This window comes from Euleptes europaea, chromosome 10 (assembly GCF_029931775.1).
Source record: "Euleptes europaea isolate rEulEur1 chromosome 10, rEulEur1.hap1, whole genome shotgun sequence".
In the NCBI taxonomy this organism is placed as follows: Eukaryota; Metazoa; Chordata; class Lepidosauria; order Squamata; family Sphaerodactylidae; genus Euleptes; species Euleptes europaea.
Window position 1 is genome coordinate 13387031 of NC_079321.1, and position 22535 is coordinate 13409565.

The 22535-nt window shown below is 45.3% G+C and overlaps 1 protein-coding gene across 1 annotated transcript in view; it reads left to right on the forward strand.

Annotated features, from left to right (window-relative positions):
* The window catches only part of MYO16 (myosin XVI), a 77635-nt gene extending 56395 nt beyond the window's left edge, over window positions 1-21240 (forward strand). The window contains 10 exon segments of the mRNA XM_056856349.1: window positions 528-733; window positions 1100-1202; window positions 5467-5563; window positions 8867-9116; window positions 10224-10516; window positions 12089-13291; window positions 14958-15116; window positions 16274-16365; window positions 21025-21172; window positions 21175-21240. Of these exon segments, the coding sequence (XP_056712327.1) occupies window positions 528-733; window positions 1100-1202; window positions 5467-5563; window positions 8867-9116; window positions 10224-10516; window positions 12089-13291; window positions 14958-15116; window positions 16274-16365; window positions 21025-21172; window positions 21175-21221 (2598 nt within the window). The 3' untranslated portion in view covers window positions 21222-21240.
* Window positions 21241-22535: the final 1295 nt, after the last annotated feature.

Consider the following 22535-nt stretch of genomic DNA (forward strand, 5'->3'; position numbering starts at 1 on the left):
CTTCTTTCGTTTGTTAAGCGAGCTCACATAGGCTCTTTCTTACAAACAGATGTACACGTGTACGCGCAGGGCGGATAAGCATGGGGTTTATATCACACATTCAGTTGTGTTGAATGTCACAAGGATATTATTTAACATGTATTTTTAAAAATCAGGGATTGTACATGCATTCCCTGTAATTTGTGAACAGGGATAAGAACTTAACAGAAAACTATATTAACTAGGGTTGCCAACCTCCAGGTACTAGCTGGAGATCTCCTGCTATTTCAACTGATCTCCAGCCGGTAGAGATCAGTTCACCTGGAGAAAATAGCCACTTTGGCAATTGAACTCTGTGGCATCTAAGTCCCTCCCCAAACCCCGCCCTCCTCAGGCTCTACCCCCCAAAACCTCCCACCGGTGGCGAAGAGGGATCTGGCAACCCTGCCTTTAACAAATGTGTATGTTGCATTCTACATTGAGTGAAATGCTCTCACTTGAATTATTCTTTTTCAGTGAAAAGTTTTTTTGTTTTCCCTTCACCTTAGCAATCGCTCACGGAGATCATTGGGAAGCTTCAGAACTCTACTGCCCACACTGTCCATTGCATCAAACCCAACCATTCTAAGCTGCCGGATACTTTTGATCATTTTTACGTCTCTGCTCAGCTGCAATACATTGGGGTCTTAGAGGTGGTAAAAGTAATACGTCATGGATACCCAGTTCGTCTCTTCTTTACAGATTTCTTATTAAGGTAAATCTTTGGTAAAGGAGAAATTGTTTATATCAGTATTATGTGTACAATGTTTTCTCAGACTGTGTGCAGACTTTGGTGTGTGAACTCATCTATCTGAATTTTATATTATGTTTTAGTTGCCACTTTGAGAGCCAGTTTGTGCGCAAAAACAGAATAAATGGGTGCAGGTGCAGTGAAATCTAGCAAGCAACCAAAAAGGAATGAGAAAAATGCCGAACCTATCAGATATACTTCAGTGCAGTCTCTTCTGGGAGGCAAAATAGCCTTGTTCAGAGATCATGAAAAAGAATATGCTACTTGCAAGGTTGTACAGTAATCTTTATTCTCCATAACTGAGCAATGCTGCTGGGTTGATTTTTGCAGATACAAGGACTTGACTGACATTATGTTGGGTGAGAAGAAAAAGATGTCTGCTGAGGAGAAATGCCGTGCGGTTCTCCAGCAGAGCAACTTACAAGGATGGCAGGTTTGTGGACTAAATAACCCCTGAAAATACCTGTTTGGTCTTTTATGCATGGCTGTTTCACCCACCGTCACCCCTCCGTTCCCAACCGTCAAAGGTTGCGTCACTCTCCCCTTCATTTCCCCGCATTTTGTCCACATTTTCAGAGACCTGTTTTATCTTGAATTTGAAAACGCAGGCAAAACGTGGGGGAATGCAGGGGGAGAGTGAGGCGACCTCTGACCATCAGAAACAACATGAATCATCAACACAAAGGGGGTTACCGCACTTGTATTCCCAGCGATGTATTAAGAGTTTGAAAATGTTATAAAAAATACTGTTCGCACTTTCTATGGATTCCCACCGATGTATTAAGAGTTTGAAAACGTTATAAAAAATACTGTTCACACTTTGTTTGGCCCCTTTAGCTGTGAAGACGTCTTCCAACCATTTATAAGCCGTGGAATCCAAAAACCCTGTTAAAGCGATGTTTTTTATAACATTTTCAAACTCTTAATACATTGCTGGGAATACAAAGTGCAGTAACCCACAAAGATTCGAAGTCATCGGAGAGGTGATGGCGAGTGAAACAACCATGCATAAGATACGTTCATCTGCTTTTTCTTTCTCCTCTCTATACCACCCTGTCCTCCAAGAAACTCAGGTCATGGTCCACTGATGGACCACTGACCCTTGTTGACTGGCCACAGTTTGATTGAATTTGCCCATGAGTTAGCCTGCCCCCACGTACCTTTAATTTGCAAGCTTCGTAATTGCCCTGCTGGGAGATATTTATTTACTTCATTGATACCCTGCTGTCCTCTCCCATGGGGACCCGAAGCAGCTTACGCCATTACCCCTCTCCTCCATTTTATTCTCACAACAAACCTGCAGGATAGGTTAGGCTGAGAGTGTGTGACTGGCTCAAGATCACCCAGCAAGCTTCCATGGCTGAGTGGGGATTTGAGCTGGGGTCTCCCAGATCCTAGTCCAACACTGTACCCACTGTACCACACCGTAGAGAGAGTCCCTCCCTTACTTAGCACTTGGGAGGTTCTCCTCATGCTGTCCAGTGGCCGCAACACCGAAAGATAGGGAGAGTTATTTGATTGGTCAGCAACTGGGAAATACTCCCTGTCTTCCCAGAGGCTCAGTTGCCTAGGGCCTGAGGAATCTGTGTGTAGGGTTGCTAACTCGGAGTTTTGAAATATTTGGAGATTTGAGGGTGGAGCCTGGGATTTAGTGAGGGGAGGGACCTCAGTAGGGTATGATACCATGGAGTCCACCTTCCAAAGCAGCCATCTTCTCCAGGAGAAGTGGAATAAATGTTTTAAATAAATAAATAATACACAATTTATGTAGTCTGGAGATCAGTTGTACTTCCAGGAGATCTCCAGCTAGGGTTGCCAGCTCCAGGTTGGGAAATACCTGGAGATTTTGGGGGGTGGCGTCTGAGGAGGGCAGGGTTTGGAGAGGGGAGGGACTTCCATGCCATAGAGTCCAATTGCCAAAGCGGCCATTTTGCCCAGGGGGACTGATTTCTATCACCTGGAGATCAGTTGTAATAGCAGGAGAGATCCAGCCACTGAGGTTGGCAACCCTATCTGGGTGGCTTCCCCGGTCTTTATTGTGCTGCAAGGCTGCAGTGCAGAACAAGAAAGAAAGAAACGTTGCCCAGTTGCCTAGGCAATGTGGGGGCAATTGCCCAGCTCCTCACATACTACAGTCTGGCCGCAGCCAGAGGAGAGAAGGGAGCATTCCAGGACAACTTTCTTCCCCCAGCTTCAAGGCCGACCAGGGTATGAGTACAGTAAATGTGTGTGGGGTGTGTGAATGTGTCTGCAACCTACACGCAAGGCTGCCAAGTGCTAATTAATACCTCCGCAGAAAGACAAATGAACGTTACCCTGTCGTACTGTCTCTTCAAGACTCATCCACCTCCTGGGAAGATGTGGGTTGCCGAGTGGGATATTTCGTGTTACACTTCTCTCCAGCAAACTGCTATTTTTGAAAGCGTGACGGAATCCTCCCACAAACGTTATTCAGAGGCGCTGCGAGTGGGTGCTGGCGCAGCTTCCAGACCGCCCACACCTTCCGAGTCCGAGCAGCCATTTTTGTAGCGCGGGAGGCCTTTTGCTCCTGCCTCCCACGCCACTATCTGAGGGAGACCTCCTTTCCCTGAGAAACCAGAAGACAATCGCTGAAGCTTTGGAAGTCATCCGTGACAATTTTATTTAATTGCTAGAAATCTGTCAGTTGGAAACATAACATTTAAAACCTGAATGTTTTTTTTTCCCTACTTAGAAGAGCCAGGGCTGGAATTCACAGATGGCTTTCTACTACGAAAAGTCAGGGTGACATTACTCCAGTCTGTTGCCCATATTTCACAGTCCCGAAATGAAAAAAAAAGTACTTCCGAGCACGTTTTAATCTGTTTTCCTTTTAAATATATATATATATATATATATATATATATATATATATATATATATATATATATCTTCTGTGATGAGAAAGAAAAACAAATGAAGGCTGCCTGCAGTTTCTAAAATTCTCTTGATAGCAACACATTCAATTGTCTCCGTCATACAGAAAATGCTCCAGTTTTAGTATGAATTTTCATAAGCATCTATATTGTTTAGTGTTGCGTATCTTGATGGGCTTCAGAATAATTCATTATAAATTGCTAGGGAAAATTTCCAGATGGTATTGGAAGAGATCTTGTTACTGGAAGATATGTTTGTGGAGTATGGAATTTATTCCCACCAGTTCGTTGTGGTGTTTTGAAACATGTAGCTAGATACCGGTTAATCCTCTGTCCTTCATTTAGTACATGCTAGCATTAAATAAATGGTGCAAGTCCCCAAGTATGATACCCCTGAATGTTGCCGTTCCTTCTGGACAACATAAAGTATATCAAAGGTTACTTAAGATGGGACACTAAGATAAGAGCAAGACCCCTCAAGCAGGTTCTCAGGGAAGGTAGGATTAGGGTTGCCAGCTCCAGGTTGGGAAATACCTGGAGATTTTTAGGGCAGAGCCTGAGGAGGGTGGTGGTTTGGGGAGGGGAGGAACTTCAATGCCATAGAGTCCAATTGCCAAAGTGGCCATTATCTCCAGAGGAACTGATCTCTATCAGCTGGAGATCAGTTGTAATAGCAGGAGATCTCCAGCTAGTACTGGAGGTTGCAACCCTAAGTTGCCCCTCCACGCACTGTATACGTACGTATTGCCGCCACCACCCCATCAATAAGCGAAGGTAGCCCAGCATCAAGGGTGGAGGGAATAGTTTGCCCCGGCCCCAAATGTAGTGCAGTGCTTTAGTTTTCCCATAGGGTTATTTATTTATTTAAAATATCATTCTAATATCCTGCTCTCCCCGGAGAAGATTTAGAGTGAAGCTGATGGGGTTGATTCAGGGGCACCGTCAAGGAATAAGCGCTGCTGACTGCAGCCACCGAGACGATGCAAACCCCTTTCTGCATAAAACTGGGGATCTGTTATTTGGCATACGGGCTGAACTTGCATATGGGCTGAACTATATGCTGTGTGGGAAACTTGGATGCTTGCGGAAGGCAGTGTTTAACCCCTTCCTCTAGGGTTGCCTGGTCCCTCTTCGCCATCTGCATGAGATTTTTGGAGCAGAGCCTGAGGAGGGTGGGGTTTGAGGAGGGGAGGGACTTCTATGCCACTAAGTCCAATGGCCAAAGCGGCCATTTACTCCAGGTAAACTGATCTCTATTGGCTGGAGATCAGTTGTATTAGCAGATCTCCAGCTAGTACCTGGAGGTTGGCAACCCTACCTCCCCCCTAATGAACATATGAACACATGAAGGTGCCTTATACTGAATCAGACCCTTGGTCCATCAAAGTCAGTATTCTCTACTCAGACCAGCAGCAGTTCTCCAGGGTCTCAGGCTGAGGTCTTTCACATCCATCACCTAATTGCCTAGTCGCTTTAACTGGGGATACCTGGGATTGAACCTGGGACCTTCCGCAATCCAAGCAGATGCTCTACCACTGAGCCACAGCCCCTCCCCACTGTCCCAACCAACCCCCCTTTCTTGGTTTGCTGTTAGCACAAAAGGTGATGGTAATAATGAAATACACCTGCTCACGGCCAGGTCTCGGGAGACCTAGGATATATAGATGAAGTAGGAGCTGGAGGTGGGGCACCACACACACCATTTTGAACGTCATGTTTGCCTTCTTTCTGTCATCACCTGCCTATCATCCCTTTGACCTTGTATTTCTTGCTAGCAGCTTCCTTGTTGTTTTTGCATTTTAGATAGGAACCAGAAAAGTGTTTCTGAAATACTGGCAAGCCGAACATCTGAATGATTCGTCCTTTCAGCTGCAGAAGAAAATTATAACCTGTCAGAAAGGTAACACTGGCAGGACAATCGTTTTCTGAATTATTATAATAGGTGTGCATTGAGTGAAAACGCATGTCATGGTAAAACAATCTCTTTCCTCTTTTTTAAAAAAACATTTACTATGCGTTGTGCATTTTCATGCAAGGCAATTTTGCTCCTAGCTGACAGGGCAGTTTAAAAAAAAAATCTAGATGAATATTGAGAGCAATTCATTTTGTAGTTTGCCAACACTGCCTTGTTAACAATTAAAAATAATGGCTCCAGAATTTACAATCACTTTTTCTACCCTTGTATATCTGCACAAATATAATATGTTCTTTAATTAGAACTTTTACTGATTGCAACAATAGTGCATGTACAAATTAAATGCAGACTCTCATTAAACCCACCACTCACTAGACATGTAAACCAGAAGGCATCAAGTACATTCCAGACTCCTCACATATTTTGTGGGCTCGCTGAAGAGCTGTTTTATATGTGTTTTCTGCTGGGGTCTTTTGTTGTTGTTGCTATTGGCTATGAACCTTATGCTGCTAGACTCACTTTTTTCAGGTATTCGGAGATATTTTGGAATATCATGCTGTGATATTTTACTGTTTGTCTGTTGCTGATTTTTTAAAAAAATGTTTGAATATTTTGTGGGGGATTAAGCCTTTAGAATTCTGTGGTTTATTTTATATTTTTATCACTTAAACGGTATATCTTGTTTTGACCTTGTTGTAAACTGTCTCCAGAACCAATTTCGGTAGAGAACTGCAAGATACAAATGGTGGGAATCAATCAGTCAATCATAAATCCTTCACTGATCTCCTAAAAACATTCCCAGTCTCTCCAGGTGCAAAAAAACTGGAGATTGTCCTAAGGCATCAAAAACAGGGCTGTGCATATTGATAAACCCAAACTGAAAAAAAGCCATTTTGGTAAATTTTAGGTTTGGGTTTACTGAATTCCGAAACCTGGGGGGGGGGGGATGCCAAAGCTGAATTGGCCATTCCAAAAAAAAACCCTGGGTAATTTTCCGGCTTTTTTGGGTTCTCCCCAGGTTTTGCGAAGTTCCCGGGGTGGGCATTTTTTAAGGTAGAGCCCCCAAACTTGCAGGGCAGCTTGCAGGGACTCTCCTTGCAAGACCCCCAAGTTTGGTGAAGATTGGGTCAGGGGGTCCACGTTATGGGGTCTAGAAGGGGTCACCTCCTCCTGCCTCCATACACAAGCAGGAAGGTAAGAGTCCCATTCTGTCTTTATTTGCTAATCGGCTAATGCTTGTCTATGGAGGAGGGAGAGGCAACCTCTCCAGAGCCCATAACACCAGACCCCCTGACACAATTTCGCTAAATTTTGGGGTTCGTGCAAGGAGAGTCCCTGAAAGCTACCCTGAAAATTTGGGACCTCTGTCCCCAAAAATGCCCCCACAGGAGCTTCACAAAAAAACCCCTTTTTTCCTATTATGAGAGCTTTTCAATCAGCCAACGTTCGCTACAAAGATGCAATCCTGCGGTTTGATTCTCCTTTAAGTGTTAGAGGAAGTCGGCCTTCCTCTGCAGAGTCTTCCTTGGTGGTCTCCCTTCCAAGCAGTGACCCTGCTTAGCTTCCAAGATCTGACGAGGTAGGGCTATACCTATACGGTAGGATAATACAGTAATAATAGAGTTGCCACCATTTACATCTAGTCTATTTGCCTTTTGTACTTCCTGGAGAGTTTCAGGGAAACACAGAGTTAGGCAGAAAACCGTAGAAAATTTTAAAAAGCAACCATCTTGTCTTTGAGTGATAAGGAAATGTATTAGTTGTTGAGACTTGTTGCCTGAGCAGAGAGCTGTCCCCAGTGGGAAAGCCCAGCAACAGGATATCATGCATTAGTACAGCCCTCAGTGACCCTGGATCTGGGCAACAGACGGAAGGGAAGAGGTCTGAATGGTTCCTCTTGGCACGCACAATGAAGCTGAGTGGCTCTTCTCCACTTGCTTCAATACAACCAGTTGAGGAATTATGAAGGAACTGTGAAGGAATTAACAGAAGGTTGTTTCTTAGTGCAGGGAGTTGGAGGGTTAATTTGTGCTCTCTCTTTCTGCAATACTGCAATTACATCCGGCTGATAGATGTGAGTACTCTGCAGCATCCTGAATCAATGATGAAAGAGTGATGGATTGTTGTTCATGAAGATTTTGCAGCAGACATCTTTCAGGTTTTTCGGGCTTAGACTTCTGTGGCTTTATAGTGCTCCCCCTAGGGTTGCCAGGTCCCTCTTTGCCACCAGCAGTGGGTTTTGGGGCAGAGTCTGAGGAGGGTGGGGTTTGGGGAGGGACTTCAGTGCCATAGAGTCCAATTGCCAAAGCGGCCATTTTCTCCAGTGGAACTGATTTCTATCAGAGATCAGTTGTAATAGCGGGAGATCTCCAGCTACTGCCTGGAGGTTGGCAACCCTACCCTAACACTATGTACAGTGTTTGACAATTCGGGACATGTTCCATGATACATCGATCACCAAAACGAAATTCTGAATCAGAGAACACGTGTCGTTACAAAAAAGGAATGCATATTAGAGTATAATATGCGCATGAGAGGTTGAAAGGTTTAGAATTCTGCTAATACAATTAGGAAAAAAAAGCAATTTTATTTTTCCCCTGCATCTTATTGTCCTCCTTACTAATGGCACCAAGCATTTCCTGTCAAGCTCTGTAGGGCCAGGATCCAGGAGTGTGTGGGCATGCACATAGTCTTCCCTCTCACAGATTCTGGAGTTTCAGAGGGTAGCCATGTTGGTCTGCTGTAGAACAAGTAGATTAAAGTCCAGCAGCCCCTTAGAGACCAACAAGATTTCCAGGGTATAAGCTTTTGAGAGCCAAAGCTCAAATCTGACGAAGGGAGGCTCAAATCGAGATTCTGAGGGGTGGCTCTGGGCTTCAGGGATTTTTTAGGGGACTGAAATTTGCCACTGGAAGGGGAGTGCTGAAAGGCCCATGTGTTCACATGAAAACCACGCACAACATTTTAACACTCAGTTTATGCCTAGACCTCAATATCGACAAGAGGAATTCAGTAAGGAGAAGATACTTCTCCCCCATGAGGGACGGCATGCTGAGCTCTAGTTTTTATGCATTTGGATGCTACCGTTAGAAATGGATAACAAAATATTATGTATGTGTATGCACAACTGGCAACAGAACTTGATTTTCCTTAGGCACTCTCTGGCTATTGATTCATTCTGATTCAGTCACTTTGGTAAGATATTGTGCCCTTCTCTTGCTTTCCATTAATTATTGTTCCTTTTGTTTCTCTCGTATCTTCGATGCCTACTTGCTTCCCTCGTGGCAGTCATAAGGGGATTTCTCGCACGGCAGCGCTTGTTACACAAGAGGAACTTCAGGCAGCAAGAGATCACCTCTGTCAAATGTTTCCTGAGAGAGATCGAAGATTACAGTCTCAAAGCTTATGACAATTTGGTCATTCAGAACGCTTTTGATATCGCTCGGGAAAATGACCGGCTCCGCAAGCAAACAACGACTGCTTACTTTAAGGAAAAGCTCGAGGCTTATACCAAGCAGGAAGAAGAAGGCTTCAAACGGTAAGGATGGTTGATTTAAAAAACAAAGCAAAACCCCAAATCTGGCTTTTTTGGTCATTGTTGTCTTTTCTGATTACATCTTTGCAACGTAGGGTTGCCAGCCTCCAGATAGTAGCTGAAGATCTCCCACTATTACAACTGATCTCCAGCCGCTCTGGCAATTGAACTCTATGGCATTGAAGTCCCTCCCCTCCCCAAACCCCACCTTTCTCAGGCTCCTCCTCCAAAATCTCTAGGTATTTCTCAACCCGGAGCTGGGATAAAGTACAGTAGCAAGCAGTCTATGAACCCAGTCCCAAGCCCTTTGGAGCCTTAAATGGAAGGACCATGACTTTGAATTGTGCCCAGAATTAGGAAGGAGTGGAAGACTATTGGTAGAGCATAAAAATCAGGTCTGACATATTAGTACAATATACTGAGCTCTGGGGTGTGACAGGCAGGAAGGGAGGGGGAATGGTTTGGAGAATGGACTGGGCGTCTAGGGGCGTTTACTAGAAAGTGGAATGTTGGCAGGGAGCAACTAGGAGTGGCCAGCCAAAGGAGGAGTTGGCATGGGGGGCCGGATATAGTTTTTAGCGCAAGAAGAACGAGGTGGCAGTTCGGCTAGAGGCCACATGGGCAGAGGGTGAAGAATCCATCTTTTGTATGGAGAGGGGCTGTGGCTCAGTGGTAGAGCACCTGCTTGGCATGCAGAAGGTCCCAGGTTCAATCCCCAGCATCTCCAGTTAAAGGGACCAGGTAGTAGGCGGTGTGATAAATCCCTACCCAAGACCCTGGAGAGCTGCTGCCAGTCAGAGTAGACAATACTGACCTTGATGGACCAACTGGCCTGATAAGTCAGCTTCATGCATTCGTGTGTATGTAAGTTCCCAGGCTGCTTCAAGAATGCAGCTTTCACATCTGGGTTGCTCATTTATCGCTGGACAGGAAGGATCCTGACAACCTGACCAGTGTTTCTTTCTCAGAAGATGACAACCCAAATGCTGTCTAAATCCCAGCAGGAGCTCTTAGGGATGGTTTGCCAAAAAGCCAACGTTATGTGTGCATGAAAGGATGCATTTGTTCTCATTTGAATAATGGGTCTCGACTTCTCGTCTGCATGTTTAGAGCCCGAGAACAATGCGAAAAGGTGCCTGAGGAAGGCTGTGCTGGTTGTCAAGCCTCAAAGCATCTCCCGCTTGGCTGGGTGCCCATCCCCTTGCCAGCAGAAGGGCTGGTCCAGTCTGTGATTGTGGCATCTATCCGCTCCCCCTCGGTGCAGTCAGTGCTCAGCATAGAGGACGGCGGAGGCCTGCAGTCCCCACGGAAACAGCCTCCCCCTAAGCCAAAGAGGGACCCAAACACACGGCTCAGTGCATCCTATGAAGCCGTCTGTGCCTGCTTGTCAGTGGCCAATGAAGGTAAGTGGTACAGAAATGTATTTATGTGCCACCTCTCCAGAGACCTGCTCAGGACAGCTCACAAATAAAACAATAAACCCAAACCAAGCAAGCCAATAATAGCTGTTCAGATATACAATGTCTAGTGTACAAGTGAAGACATTCCTACAAGGGGTGGCAACTGGGAAAAACTGGTCAGATAGGTTACACCTTCTAGGTTATTCCTTGCTTGTCCCCAGAATGCAGCTCTTTAGCTTGCTTCCTGCTCCTTCCCACACCCTTCTTTCCCCCTACCGTTCATGTATCTAGGACATTTAACAGTCTCTAGAAGGATTGACAGCTCCAGGTAGGGAAATTCCAGGTAGGTTTGGGGGTGGAGTCTGGGGAGGAGAGGGGTTTGGGAAGGGGAAGAACCTCAGCAAGGCATAATGCCATACAGCCCACCCGCCAAAGCAGGCATCTTCTCCAGAGGAACTGATCTCTGTCGTCGGGAGATCAGTTGTAATTCTGGGGGGGATTCCAGGAGATCTCCAGGCCCTACATGGAGGCTGGCAACAGCTCTAGCTAGCAGTGGTGTTGCCTAAATACTTTGTTTCCTGAACTAGCTCATAACATGGTTCTTGATGAGCTCAAGGCTTGCTGTGTTAACAAAAACAGCATAAAAGACATTTCAAGCAGTCTGAGATGATAGTCGTAAAACCGCACTAAGGCTAGGGGCTGACCACAAATCAGGTTGCAAAGATTACATCAACATGAGCAATTCTTCCAAGGTTCTGGGAAAGGCCAAAATTAGTATATTTTGATGATTAGTTATTACCTGTGCAGGTGTAGTGCTTTATAAGGCTGGTTGATACTGGTATGCACACCTTGTATGGAAGGTTAATACAGTCCACAAAAGAACAAGTAGAATGCATTCCACGGTAGTGGGCTCTGTAATTTTATAGAATACATTGGGTACAGAGTCAAATTGTATTACATCCCTATATGCATACCTGGGATGCTATAATACTGTTTTAATATTGTCACACATGTTGCATTATGTATATGAGTGCATAATAAGTTATCGTATTAGACCACTGACAAAGGCCAGGGGGGCAAAACGTGTTTGGATTGTGGTTTCAGCCAATCAGCTTGTATTTGTTGCCATCTGTTGCCATTCTTTTAATGTAATTTTTAAAATGTTTTTAATAGTGACATTGGTGCCTTAAAATAAATACGTTTTTATATATAATTGAGTTCTTTTCCACCCAATCTTTGGGTACCCAGGAGTGGGGAATGAAACCTGGTTCTCCAGATTAGAGCCCACTGCTCTTAACCACTACACCACACTGGCTCACAGACCACTAATGAGACAACTAATGAAGTCTGAACTGATCAGGGAAGAGTTATTTGGGGCACAGCAGATAGCAAAATTAAAAATGGGAAATTTTGAATATAGGGGGGAGGGGTTATGCTAACCTTCTGTAGGTTGTTAGCATTTTAATATGTGTGATGTAGCACAAAGCACAAGTTGTTTCTTGTACAATTATTCCTCTTTCGGGAAGAAGAAATAGCCTTGATCCTGGTACTAACATCTGTTGCTTCTTTGCTTAGCGTTAAGCCGACCGCGGCCCCACAGCGATGATTATAGCACCATGAAGAAGATCCCTCCCAGGAAGCCCAAACGAAGCCCGAACACGAAGCTGAGCAGTTCGTATGAGGAAATCTCTGCCCCCAGACCTGGGGGCATGAAGCATTTGAACGCAGCAGCTAAACCAGGTGAAGGACAGGACATTTTGCTGATACAGCGGACCTCTTCGGTGGACGGGCCGCATCACACCATGCTGAGTTTCTGCAGGTCACACGTCGAGGAAGACCTGGAGCCCGTGTACATTGAAATGGTGGGGAACGTGACGAGGAACCCTTCCGAAGAAGCAGAAGGCCCTGACCCAGGAGAGAGCGTCTATGAAGAGATGAAATACTTTCTGCCGGAAGAAGGCAGCGACAGAAAAGGATTGGCTCCAGGAGCTCCTGGATCTGCTGCTCTACTGTTAGAGAGCAAAACCACGCTTCCAGCTGAAGAACTTGATGCCAATAGCCAGGCAACCTCAAGCCATAAAGACTCTTGCGACATTCCAGCGCCTTTCCCCAACTTACTTGCTCACAGGCCCCCCCTTCTTATATTTCCTCCCACTCCTGTAACCTGCTCACCCGCTTCCGATGAGTCACCCCTGACACCTCTGGAGGTGAAAAAGCTCCCTGTCTTAGGAACGAATCTGAAGTATCCGGGGCAGTCCGAAGGATCCAGCCCCCTTTCCCCACAGTTCCCTAAGAGCCAGAAGGGGGAGCCTGAAAGGCCTCCTTCCCCTGGGTTAGCGGTATTTAATATTTCGGGCAAAGTGACACCGCCCTCCACCCCCCTTTCCCCTACTCCTCCCCCTCTCCCCCCTTGCACAACATCCTCTGGGTCCCACCCACCTTCCACAAATGTGACTTCTCTCCCAGAGACTTATGCAACATTGGCGAATCCAGGGAAAACAGGAACAAACTTGGATATGACGACAATACCTCAAAGACCAAATCCTGTTCCAGCTGGAAGTCATCCTTCCACAGTCTCCAAGCTGCCTTACTCCCCGGTGAAGGTGCCAAGGGTCGAGCTGAAGAAACCAAACGCCAATTCGTCCTCTCCGCTTCTGCACAGCCCCACAAACGCGAGGTCCTTCCTCAGCCCGCTGGATGAGCTGACTCTCTTATTCAGTTCAGGACGGAGTGTGCTTCGGAAGACGGCGGTGGGGAGAAAGATCAGAGACCTTGAAAGTGAGTTGTGTAGGGCCGAGTGCTATTTCGTACTAGATGTAGTAGCAACCTCCATGTCTTCGTGCTGGTTCGATGACCCTTACAATCATAGAATCGTAGAGTTGGAAACGACCACCAGGGTCACCTAGTCCAACCCCTTGCAAAATTCAGGAAATTCACAACTACCTCCCCACCACACACACACACCCAGTGACCCCTACTCCACACCCAGAAGATGGCCAAAAAAAAAAAAAAAAAAAACACCCCTCCAGGATCCCTGGCCAATCTGGCCTGGAAAAAAATTGCTTCCTGACTGCAAAGTGGCGATCGGCGCTACCCTGGGCATGCAAGAAAGGGCCACAAGAGCCAAACACTGATGCAAACCTTCCTACCCTCCCTCTCATGATCATAGAATCAGCATTGCTGACAGATGGCCATCTAGCCTCTGCTTAAAAACCTCCAGGGAAGGAGAGCTCACCACCTCCCGAGGAAGCCTGTTCCACCGAGGAACTGCTCTGTTAGAAAGTTCTTCCTAATGTTTAGCCGGAAACTCTTTTGATTTAATTTCAGTCCATTGGTTCTGGTTTGACTTTCTGGGGCAACAGAAAACTTGAGTTCCCAAAACTGCAGGCAAAAAAAATTACGCCAATTGTCAAAGCCAAGGGTTCCCAACCTTTCTGAGCCTGCAGGCACGTTGGAATTCTGACACGGCATGGTGGGTGCAGCAACAATGGCTGCCACAGAATGGCTGCCTCAGGAGGCAGAGCCAGCCACAAATGATTGCCACAGCTTAACTTCAGCAACACAGTGCAGATCCTTGTGCTATGGTGGCAGCTGCTGCCAAAGCAACATTTTTTTAAAAAATCTGCACAGCCAATCAAATCGCCAGTAGTCTATTAGAAGCCTTGCTGGGCACAAGCCCTACCTGGCCTTGCTAGGGTTGCCAGTAGGGTTGCCAGGTCCCTCTTTGCTATCAGCGGGGTTTTTTTTGGGTGGAGCCTGAGGAGGGCGGGGTTTAGGGAGGGGAAGGGCTTCAATGCCATAGAGTCCAATTGCCAAAGAGGCCATTTTCTCCAGGTGGACTCATCTCTATCTGCTGGAGTTCAGTTGTAATAGTGGGAGATCTCCAGCTGGTACCTGGAGGTTGGCAACCCTAGTTGCCAGGTCCCTCTTAGGCGGGGTTTAGGATGAAAGGAACTTTAATGCTATAGAGTCCAATTGCCAAAGCAGCCAATTTCTCCAGGGGAACTGATCTCTATCGGCTGGATATCAGTTGCAGATCTCTAGCTAGTACCTGTAGGTTGGCAACCCTAGCCCCCCCCACTTCCTAAAAACACTTGACGGGGACCAGAAAAGGTGCCCGCAGGTGCCATAGAGCCCACAAGCACCACATTGGGGTCCTCTGATCGAAGCTGTTAACTTAAACTCTGTTTTCCTTCTCCCAAAAAGTGTTCAGGAAAAGGGGTCAAGCCGGTCTTCTGGCAACTAATTGAAAAGCAACGAGGATGTCTGCTGCAGTTCGGCTCAATGATCAGAAACATTTGTTGATGCACATGAAAGCTTGCTGCTTAGCTAACAAGGGTTCCTGACAGTAAATGGACTATTAGGTGTATGTTTCTAGGGGTGGGGGGCAGAAATAGTGGGCGCTGTGTGGGGGACTGACAGGACATTTCTCTTCTTTCATCAGGCAATGAAGGCAATCTTAATATGACAAGCAGGGAAGGCTGCGTCCCAGTGGAAAATGTATCAGAGACCCAAGATAAGAATGCAAACAACCCCAGGACACCGGCAACGAATTCACTGTCTGGCTCGGTAGTAGCTGAAAATGGAAATTCAGTCCTGAATGGTAAACCATTTTTGGACTAAAAGCAGAACGGCTGAAATGTTCTTTGTATGTGTAAAGTGCCATCAAGTCGCAGCCGATTTATGGCGACCCCAGCAAGGGGCTTTCAAGGCAGGTGAGAAGCAGAGGTGGTTTGCCATTGCCTTCCTCAGCAGATCCTTCCTTAATGGTCTCCCTTCCAGGTACCGACCCTTCTTAGCTTCCAAAATCTGACAAGATTGGGCTATACCATGCTGCCTTCCCTCCAAAAATGTTCTTTAGTACCTAATTAAACTGGAACATCCAATGAAGTTGATAGGCAGTAGATTCAGGCTATACAAAAGGAAATACTTCTTTACACAATGCATGATTAAAATGTGGAATTCGCTGCCAGAGGTTGTAGTGATGGACCCAGACATGTATGGCTTTAAAAGGGGATTAGACAGATTCATGGTGGATAGATCTAGCAGTGGCTCCTAGCCTTGATCTCTGTGCCCTATTGTTGACCCTCCAGAGTAACTGGTTGAACATTCTGTGATACAGGATGATTGACTAGATGGACCACTGGTCTGATCCAGCAGGGCTCTTGTGATGTTCTTAGATTCTCAGACTGTTCATGTTTTCTCATTGCAGAAATGGTATCAAAGTTCTACCATAGTTTGCGTGATCCCATATTCTGCTGAATATATTCTTTCCCTTCTTCAAGAATCATGCTGCTTTTCATACCAATTTAATAATGGTAGTAAAGTGACCAACTTGTGGCGAGCCCAGCAAGGGGGTTTCAAGGCAAGTGAAAAGCAAAGGTGGTTTGCCATTGCCTACTGGAATTCATGGGAGGGAAGGTGGCATGATATAGCTCGATCTTGTCAGATCTCAGATGCTAAGCACTGTCAGTACTTGGAAGGGAGACCACCAAGAAAGACTCTGCAGAGGAAGGCAATGGCAAACCACCTCTGCTTCTCACTTGCCTTGCTGGGGTCGCCATAAGTCAGCTGTGACTTGACGGCACTTTACACTTTACACACACACTGGAATTCATACTGGAAGGTGTATTTTAGCATAGGAGAGAGTTTCTCTGTGTGTGTATGTGTAGAGAGATTGTTGTGGGGGAGGGTGGTGCATAAAGACAAGGAAATAAGAATGTATGTCAAGTTATAACTGAGAGGGTTTTTTAAATTTAGGTTTACCGGAAGCAAACAAGTATTCAAGGCTGCCGAGCAGCAGTGAAACAAGCTCATCAATGCACACGCACAGGGAGAGTCACACTACTCAGGTAAACCATTCTGTGCTGCAAAGTACCGAGAGGTAAAACAGTGCTAGGGATATATTACCCGGGCTAACAGTCCTTCTTCACTTCTGAAATGCCCAGATGTGGGTTGCTTACAGTAGGTCCCCCCAGGTTCAATCCCCAGCATCACCAATTAAAGGGAGTAGGTAATGTGAAAGCCTGAGACCCTGGAGAGCTGCTGCCAGTCAGAGTAAGCAAGACGGACTCTGATAGAGCAATAAGCTGTCTCAGCATAGAATCATAGAAGGGTCCATATAGGCCATCTAGTCCAACCCCCTGCTTAATGCAGGATAAGCCTAGAGCATTCCTGACAAGTGCTTGTCCAGCAGCTTCGTGTGCTTTCCGTTAGAGAGTAGTAGTTTTAATGCTTCAAAGAATAATACTTTCCTCTTCTTTGATGTGGATATATTTATTATTTATTATTACTTTCAGTATCGTCGAGTGTGGCAGAAACTGCCTGGTGGCAAATCCTTGCTGAACTGGAGACATATGACTATGAAGCCATTTGTATAGCTTACTAGTTATGCTTACAAATTGATTTTATATTTCTATTATTTTCCATTTCTATATTTCTTCCACCACCTTGAGAGGAAATCAGTCTAAGCAGCCTGTTGTTTTTTATTTGATCTTTGTCTCACCCACCTTCCAAGAATATTTCACATTCTAGTAGTGTTTAAAATTCGGAATGTTCTTTTACATGATTTCATTAAAACGTAACGCAGCAGCTTAGCATAAAGAAGCCTTAAAGTTTAAACCATGCAGTAGAAACATACCACACCCTCATTAGCACATTATCTTGATACTTACAGGACAATGATTAGCACATTACCTTTAATACTTTGCAGGACAATGACTCAGCTCAAATCCAACCCCCTTCTGACTATATATATTACTCTTCCAACACACTTTGACACTTAGAGACACTGTCCTTCAGTGTTACTCCTCTGAAGATGCCTGCCACAGCTGCTGGCGAAATGTCAGGAAAAAATACCAAGACCACGGTCACACAGCCCGGATAACCTACAAGAACCAATGAACTCTGACCGTGAAAGCCTTCGACAATATCATGCAGTAGAAAGTCCTTCCTTCTGTTCCTTTCTTAGGTTCACAATGAAGTTACATTTATAGATGGAAGGTGTGAGGCAGGGAGAAGCAGCCCTGTTCAGTGACCTAGTTTTTTTCTGGTGTACATTGGGACTAAAACCCAACATATTTTTCAGTTACCCTCATGGGTCTAAAATTGACTCTGATGAGAAAGAGATTTCTCTCATTATCTTCTGCCAGCACTTTTCCTGCTTTGTTTGGCATTTATGGTGTTTTGTTTAGTAGTTTTAATTGTTTCATATATATCGTTTTAATGTTTTTGACTGTTTGCCACCTTGGGAACCCCAAGCTGGGTGTAAGGGCGGCATAAAAATGTTTTAAATAAATAATAAAATAAACAACAGCATGCACTACCTGTGATATTCTGGGTATACATGGTCGCCATTTTGCATGAACAGGACAATGCATGGATTTTCCATGCACAAATAGCTATGCTCATGAACTGAAGCTATATATGCATGGAAAATCTGCACATGGCATATCCATGCCTTACCCTATTCACACAAAATGGTGACTGCACACATCAAGAGCATCACAGGTAGTGCTTACTCCCATTGGTAGGCTCCCAGTAAGTGAGGCTGTAATGCTTGAAAAGGACTATACTGTTAACTGCATTGTGTTTTTTGTAACTCTTTCATCTTTGGACGAGAGATTATGGTTCAAATGAGCACAGCTTTTAATAGTTTAACCTGGTTCCCAAAAAAGAGAGCCAGTGTGGTGTAGTGGTTAAGAGCAGTGGTTTGGAGCGGTGGACTCTGATCTGGAGAACTGGGTTTGATTCCCCACTCCTCCACATGAGCAGCGGAGGCTAATCTGGTGAATTGGATTTGTTTCCCCACTCCTACACACGAAACCAGCTGGTTGACCTTGGGCAAGTCATGCTCTCTCCGCCTCACCTACCTCACAGGGTGTCTGTTGTGGGGAGGGGAAGGGAAGGTGATTGTAAGCTGGTTTGATTCTGCCTTAAGTGGTAGAGAAAGTTGGCATATAAAAACCAACTCTTCTTTTTCTTCCCCCCCCCCCCAAAAAAAAACTGACATATTTACTTGTCCTGTTCTCCCAGTCTTTGGAAACAATGTCTCTACCCTCGGATGAATAATATATTTTTTACAAAAATCCTTCAGTGTCAGATGGGTTTTTGTCTCCATCATTACCTAAAGGTTATTAATTAAAGATTCATTTTCTCTATGTTAAAAAGACCAGGAACAGTTTTAACGAAGGAAGGGAGGAAAGACAATTTTGATCTGTGTCCCGGACCAAATATTTATGTCTGTTCTAAAATACAAGGGAAATGCTGCCACAAAATTAACTGAATGCAAACTATGCCAACATTTTAAAAAACAGCCTTGGTCTCTTTGTGTGAAATGTAGGATGGATCACTCTGTGCATCCTGGCAGGGTTCACTTACGTAGCGGCCTACAGTTTTGTAAACCCTGCTGCAATTACAAGAATAATGAAACAGGCCCTTATTTTTTATTCTTATCCTCTTTCTTACGGTCTTACTTCACAATGAGCACACATAAATGAGCACAATGAGCACACAATGAGCATTTGCTTCTTGTTGGGGACAGCCCACAGATCTTCCCATAAGGTTGCACTTCTTTGAGAGGGATGTCGCATTGTTTGAGCATTCAAAGTGTCATGTTTTATACCTGTAGAAAAGGCAATAACCTCCCCCTGATAGCATATTAATTACTATTCTGACTCACAAGGAGAACATCACAGCCTGTCTCAAGTGTCTATTTTTATGATGTTTTTAAAAAAAAGCTTTTTGTGAGGTTGTTACTGATGACCAATATTCCTCCCACCGCTGCCACCGCATGCCCACACAATTGTGACAAGTTTTTAGTTTTAAGTTTTTTAAAACTTCCTGGGAGACTGACAGTGGGCGGTTGCACTGTACGACCTTTGTACTTATTTTAAAGTAGGGACAGAGAAGCACCGCACTCCTCCCACCCCGAACATGTTCGGTATATGGAGAGGTTGCGCGTTCCCCCCTCCCCTGCATTCGAGAGAGACATCCAGTCTGGTTGTTTTAAGGGGTCCAAACAGCAACCTTCCTTTTCCTCAACAGCAAATACAGCTCTGCAAAGCACAGCTTTTCCCTTCCCTCTGGTTCATTTAGTTCTGTAATGATCAGAGTGGGCAATTTCCTGAAGAAGAGTTTCAAGCAGAGAGTAAAATTAGGCTGGGACTCTGATCTATAGGTAGGGTTGCCAGCTCTGGGTTGGGAAATACCTGGAGATTTTGGGGGTAGAGACTTGGATTAGGGGAGGGACTTCAACGAGTTATAATGCCATAGAGTCCACCCTCCAAAGCGGCTATTTTCCACAGGGGAACTGTTTTCTGTCGCCAGGAGATCAGCTGTAATAGCAGGAAATCTCCAGCTACCACCTGGAAGTTGGCAACCCTGTGAGATGCCACTCTAGGTGCCACTTGCCTTCACCACTTGCAGAAACATCTTATCAAGCATGGCTGGAGGTCTCCCACAGGAGGTCCCAGCCCCAGATTTACTTACAACCATCTCCTCCCTCCCAGTGTATGCATCTCCACTCATCCTAAAAAGCCACAAATGCGTCTGTTCTTCTTGTGACTGCCAAAAGAAAAACATGGCAGTGCCTCAGTCAGCATCCCACACCTCCTCTGTATTCTTCTTGCCCCATTTTTAATTAATTTATTTTTCCAAATAACATAAAATAGTACATACCATATACCACACACACTCTACATATATAAATGGTACTCATGCTTAAAACAAGATCTTTGCACGCTACCCTGAGCAGATATGCTTCATTCTGTCCTATTTGACCTTAACATATTGGTAAATAAATCTTAACAGAGCGGGGAATATATGTAATTGTACTCCCCCCTCAAGCAGGTTAACTGTAAAGTTAAGCATAGTAAATATTGCGTTCTACTTATATCATTTAATTTGTCATCCAGCATTACATCTAAGAAATGAATAGCAGTACAAGCTGCTTATTGTTATTAACCTGAAGAGAGTATGTGTATACCATGCTTTGAGGCTCATCACTCTATGCATAGCCATTTTGTTTTTTCGACGTCAGATCCTTTGGAGTCAGCCTCTTAGATCACATATGTCCAATAATGGATATTATGGAGATTGAGCATGCTCACTACTTATGAAGGAGTGGAGGGGGGGATGGTACTGACTTCCTGCTGTTTGGAAGGAGTGGGAAGTTCCCAGACATTAGAGTTTGCCAGCTCTGGGTTGAGAAATACCTGGAGATTTTGTGGGTGGAGCCTAGGATGGGTGGGGTTTAGGGAGGACAGGATTTAAGGAGGGGAGGCTCCTCAGCAGCGTATAATGCTATACAGTCCACCATCCAAACCAGTCATTTTCTCCAGGGAACTGATCTCGCTTGTCTGGAGATCAATTTTAATAGCTGGAGATCTCTAGGTGCCCCCGGAGATTGGCAACCCTACTGGACATCCAGATCCCTGTCTCCTCCCGGGCTACCTCAGTATTATTCCTGTTGCATGTAAGGAAGCTCATCCATGGCCCCTTTCCCGTTGCAGGTTATCCATCAGCTCCGACTGTCGGAGAATGAGAGTGCTGCTCTGCGGGAACTGCTCGACTGGCGCCGGAAGCTTTGCGAAGAACAGGAGGACTGGCAGGCCATCCTGCACCAGACGAAGCAAAGTCTTGCGACTCCGCCCCCCTCCCCTTTCAAAAAGCCAAGTCTCTTGCAGAAGGCAGACGAGACGTCCTGTAACCAGCTGTCTTCAGGGATCTGGGACACCACAATGTGATCTAGATTTTGTTTTGTCTTGATTTTGGTAGGCAACTAAGTGCATTGTCTTAAAACTGCAACAAACAAACAAACACTGTTTTCCACACCCTGAACCGGCAGGTTTCTTCCATTTCAATGTGTGCTAGAGTTCCCAAAAGCAGCTGTTTATCAAAACACAGGAACGTTTTTTATATAGGTTTCTCACGTGCGTGTATGAATGCGTTCTATTCATAGGACCCGATCTAGAGATCCACCCATTTTTAACAGTGCAGATCACTTTTTAGTAGGGTAGGGGAAGAGGAAAGGTAGTGCCTGGGATCAGTCCCCAAACCCTTCCCCAAGGAGGAGACCCGTGAACACCCTTGGGTGACAAATTAAGAGCTGCTGGGGTCAGGAGCTTCTCCCCTGCACAGCACCCTTTCACATACAGAGACGTGGTCCAGAGGGGTCACACACCAAAAAGTCTGTTGCCCCTGAAGGATTGTCCCTGTGGGACGGAGACGATGATGAGCCGTGATCTAGTTCATGTGTTTTACGTTCCACTGATTTCAGCGGAACCCAAACTATGCAAAACTGGGCTAAGTTGCAGTTGTATTCGTTAGCATCGGGACCGGAAACTGCACTGCCTATAAACGTCATCTGCTGTGGTCTGCCCTTTGTGGCAAATCTAACCAGAAGGGAGAGGTCATTAGCATTCTGGGAAGTGTAGCGAGATGGAGGAGCATCAGATGTATGCGCCCAGGGTAAACGTTGTATATCACAGTGTTTCTCGTATCTCAATGAACAGTTTTGTTACAGTGCATGTAGAGAAATATATTTCTTTCTATAGATGTGTGTTTGGCTGAAACTGCGAATATGATAATTATTTACATGTTTATTACTAGTATGTTACAGCTTTATGCAGATGGTGCTGGTCTTTCTCCATAAAGCAGATGGTAGTACTCGGAGCCAGTGTGGCGTAGTGGTTAAGAGCGGAGGACTCTAATCTGGAGAACCGGGTTCGATTCCCTGCTCCTCCACAGGAAGCCTACTGGCCAGTCACAGTTCTCTCAGAACTCTCTCAGCCCACTTGGAGGCAGGCAATGGCAAACCCCCTCCAAACGGCTCTTGCTTTGAAAACCCTATGGGGTTCACCATAAGTCACTTGTGACTTGTTGGCTCACGCACACACACAAAGTACTAGGACTAAGTCTGCTCCCCCCAGTTTGATAATAAGAAGACCAATATTTACTGTATGTTGCTCCAAGTCAAATTGAACTTACCTTTTAAAAAAAGGAATTTGTAGATGTTTAAGGC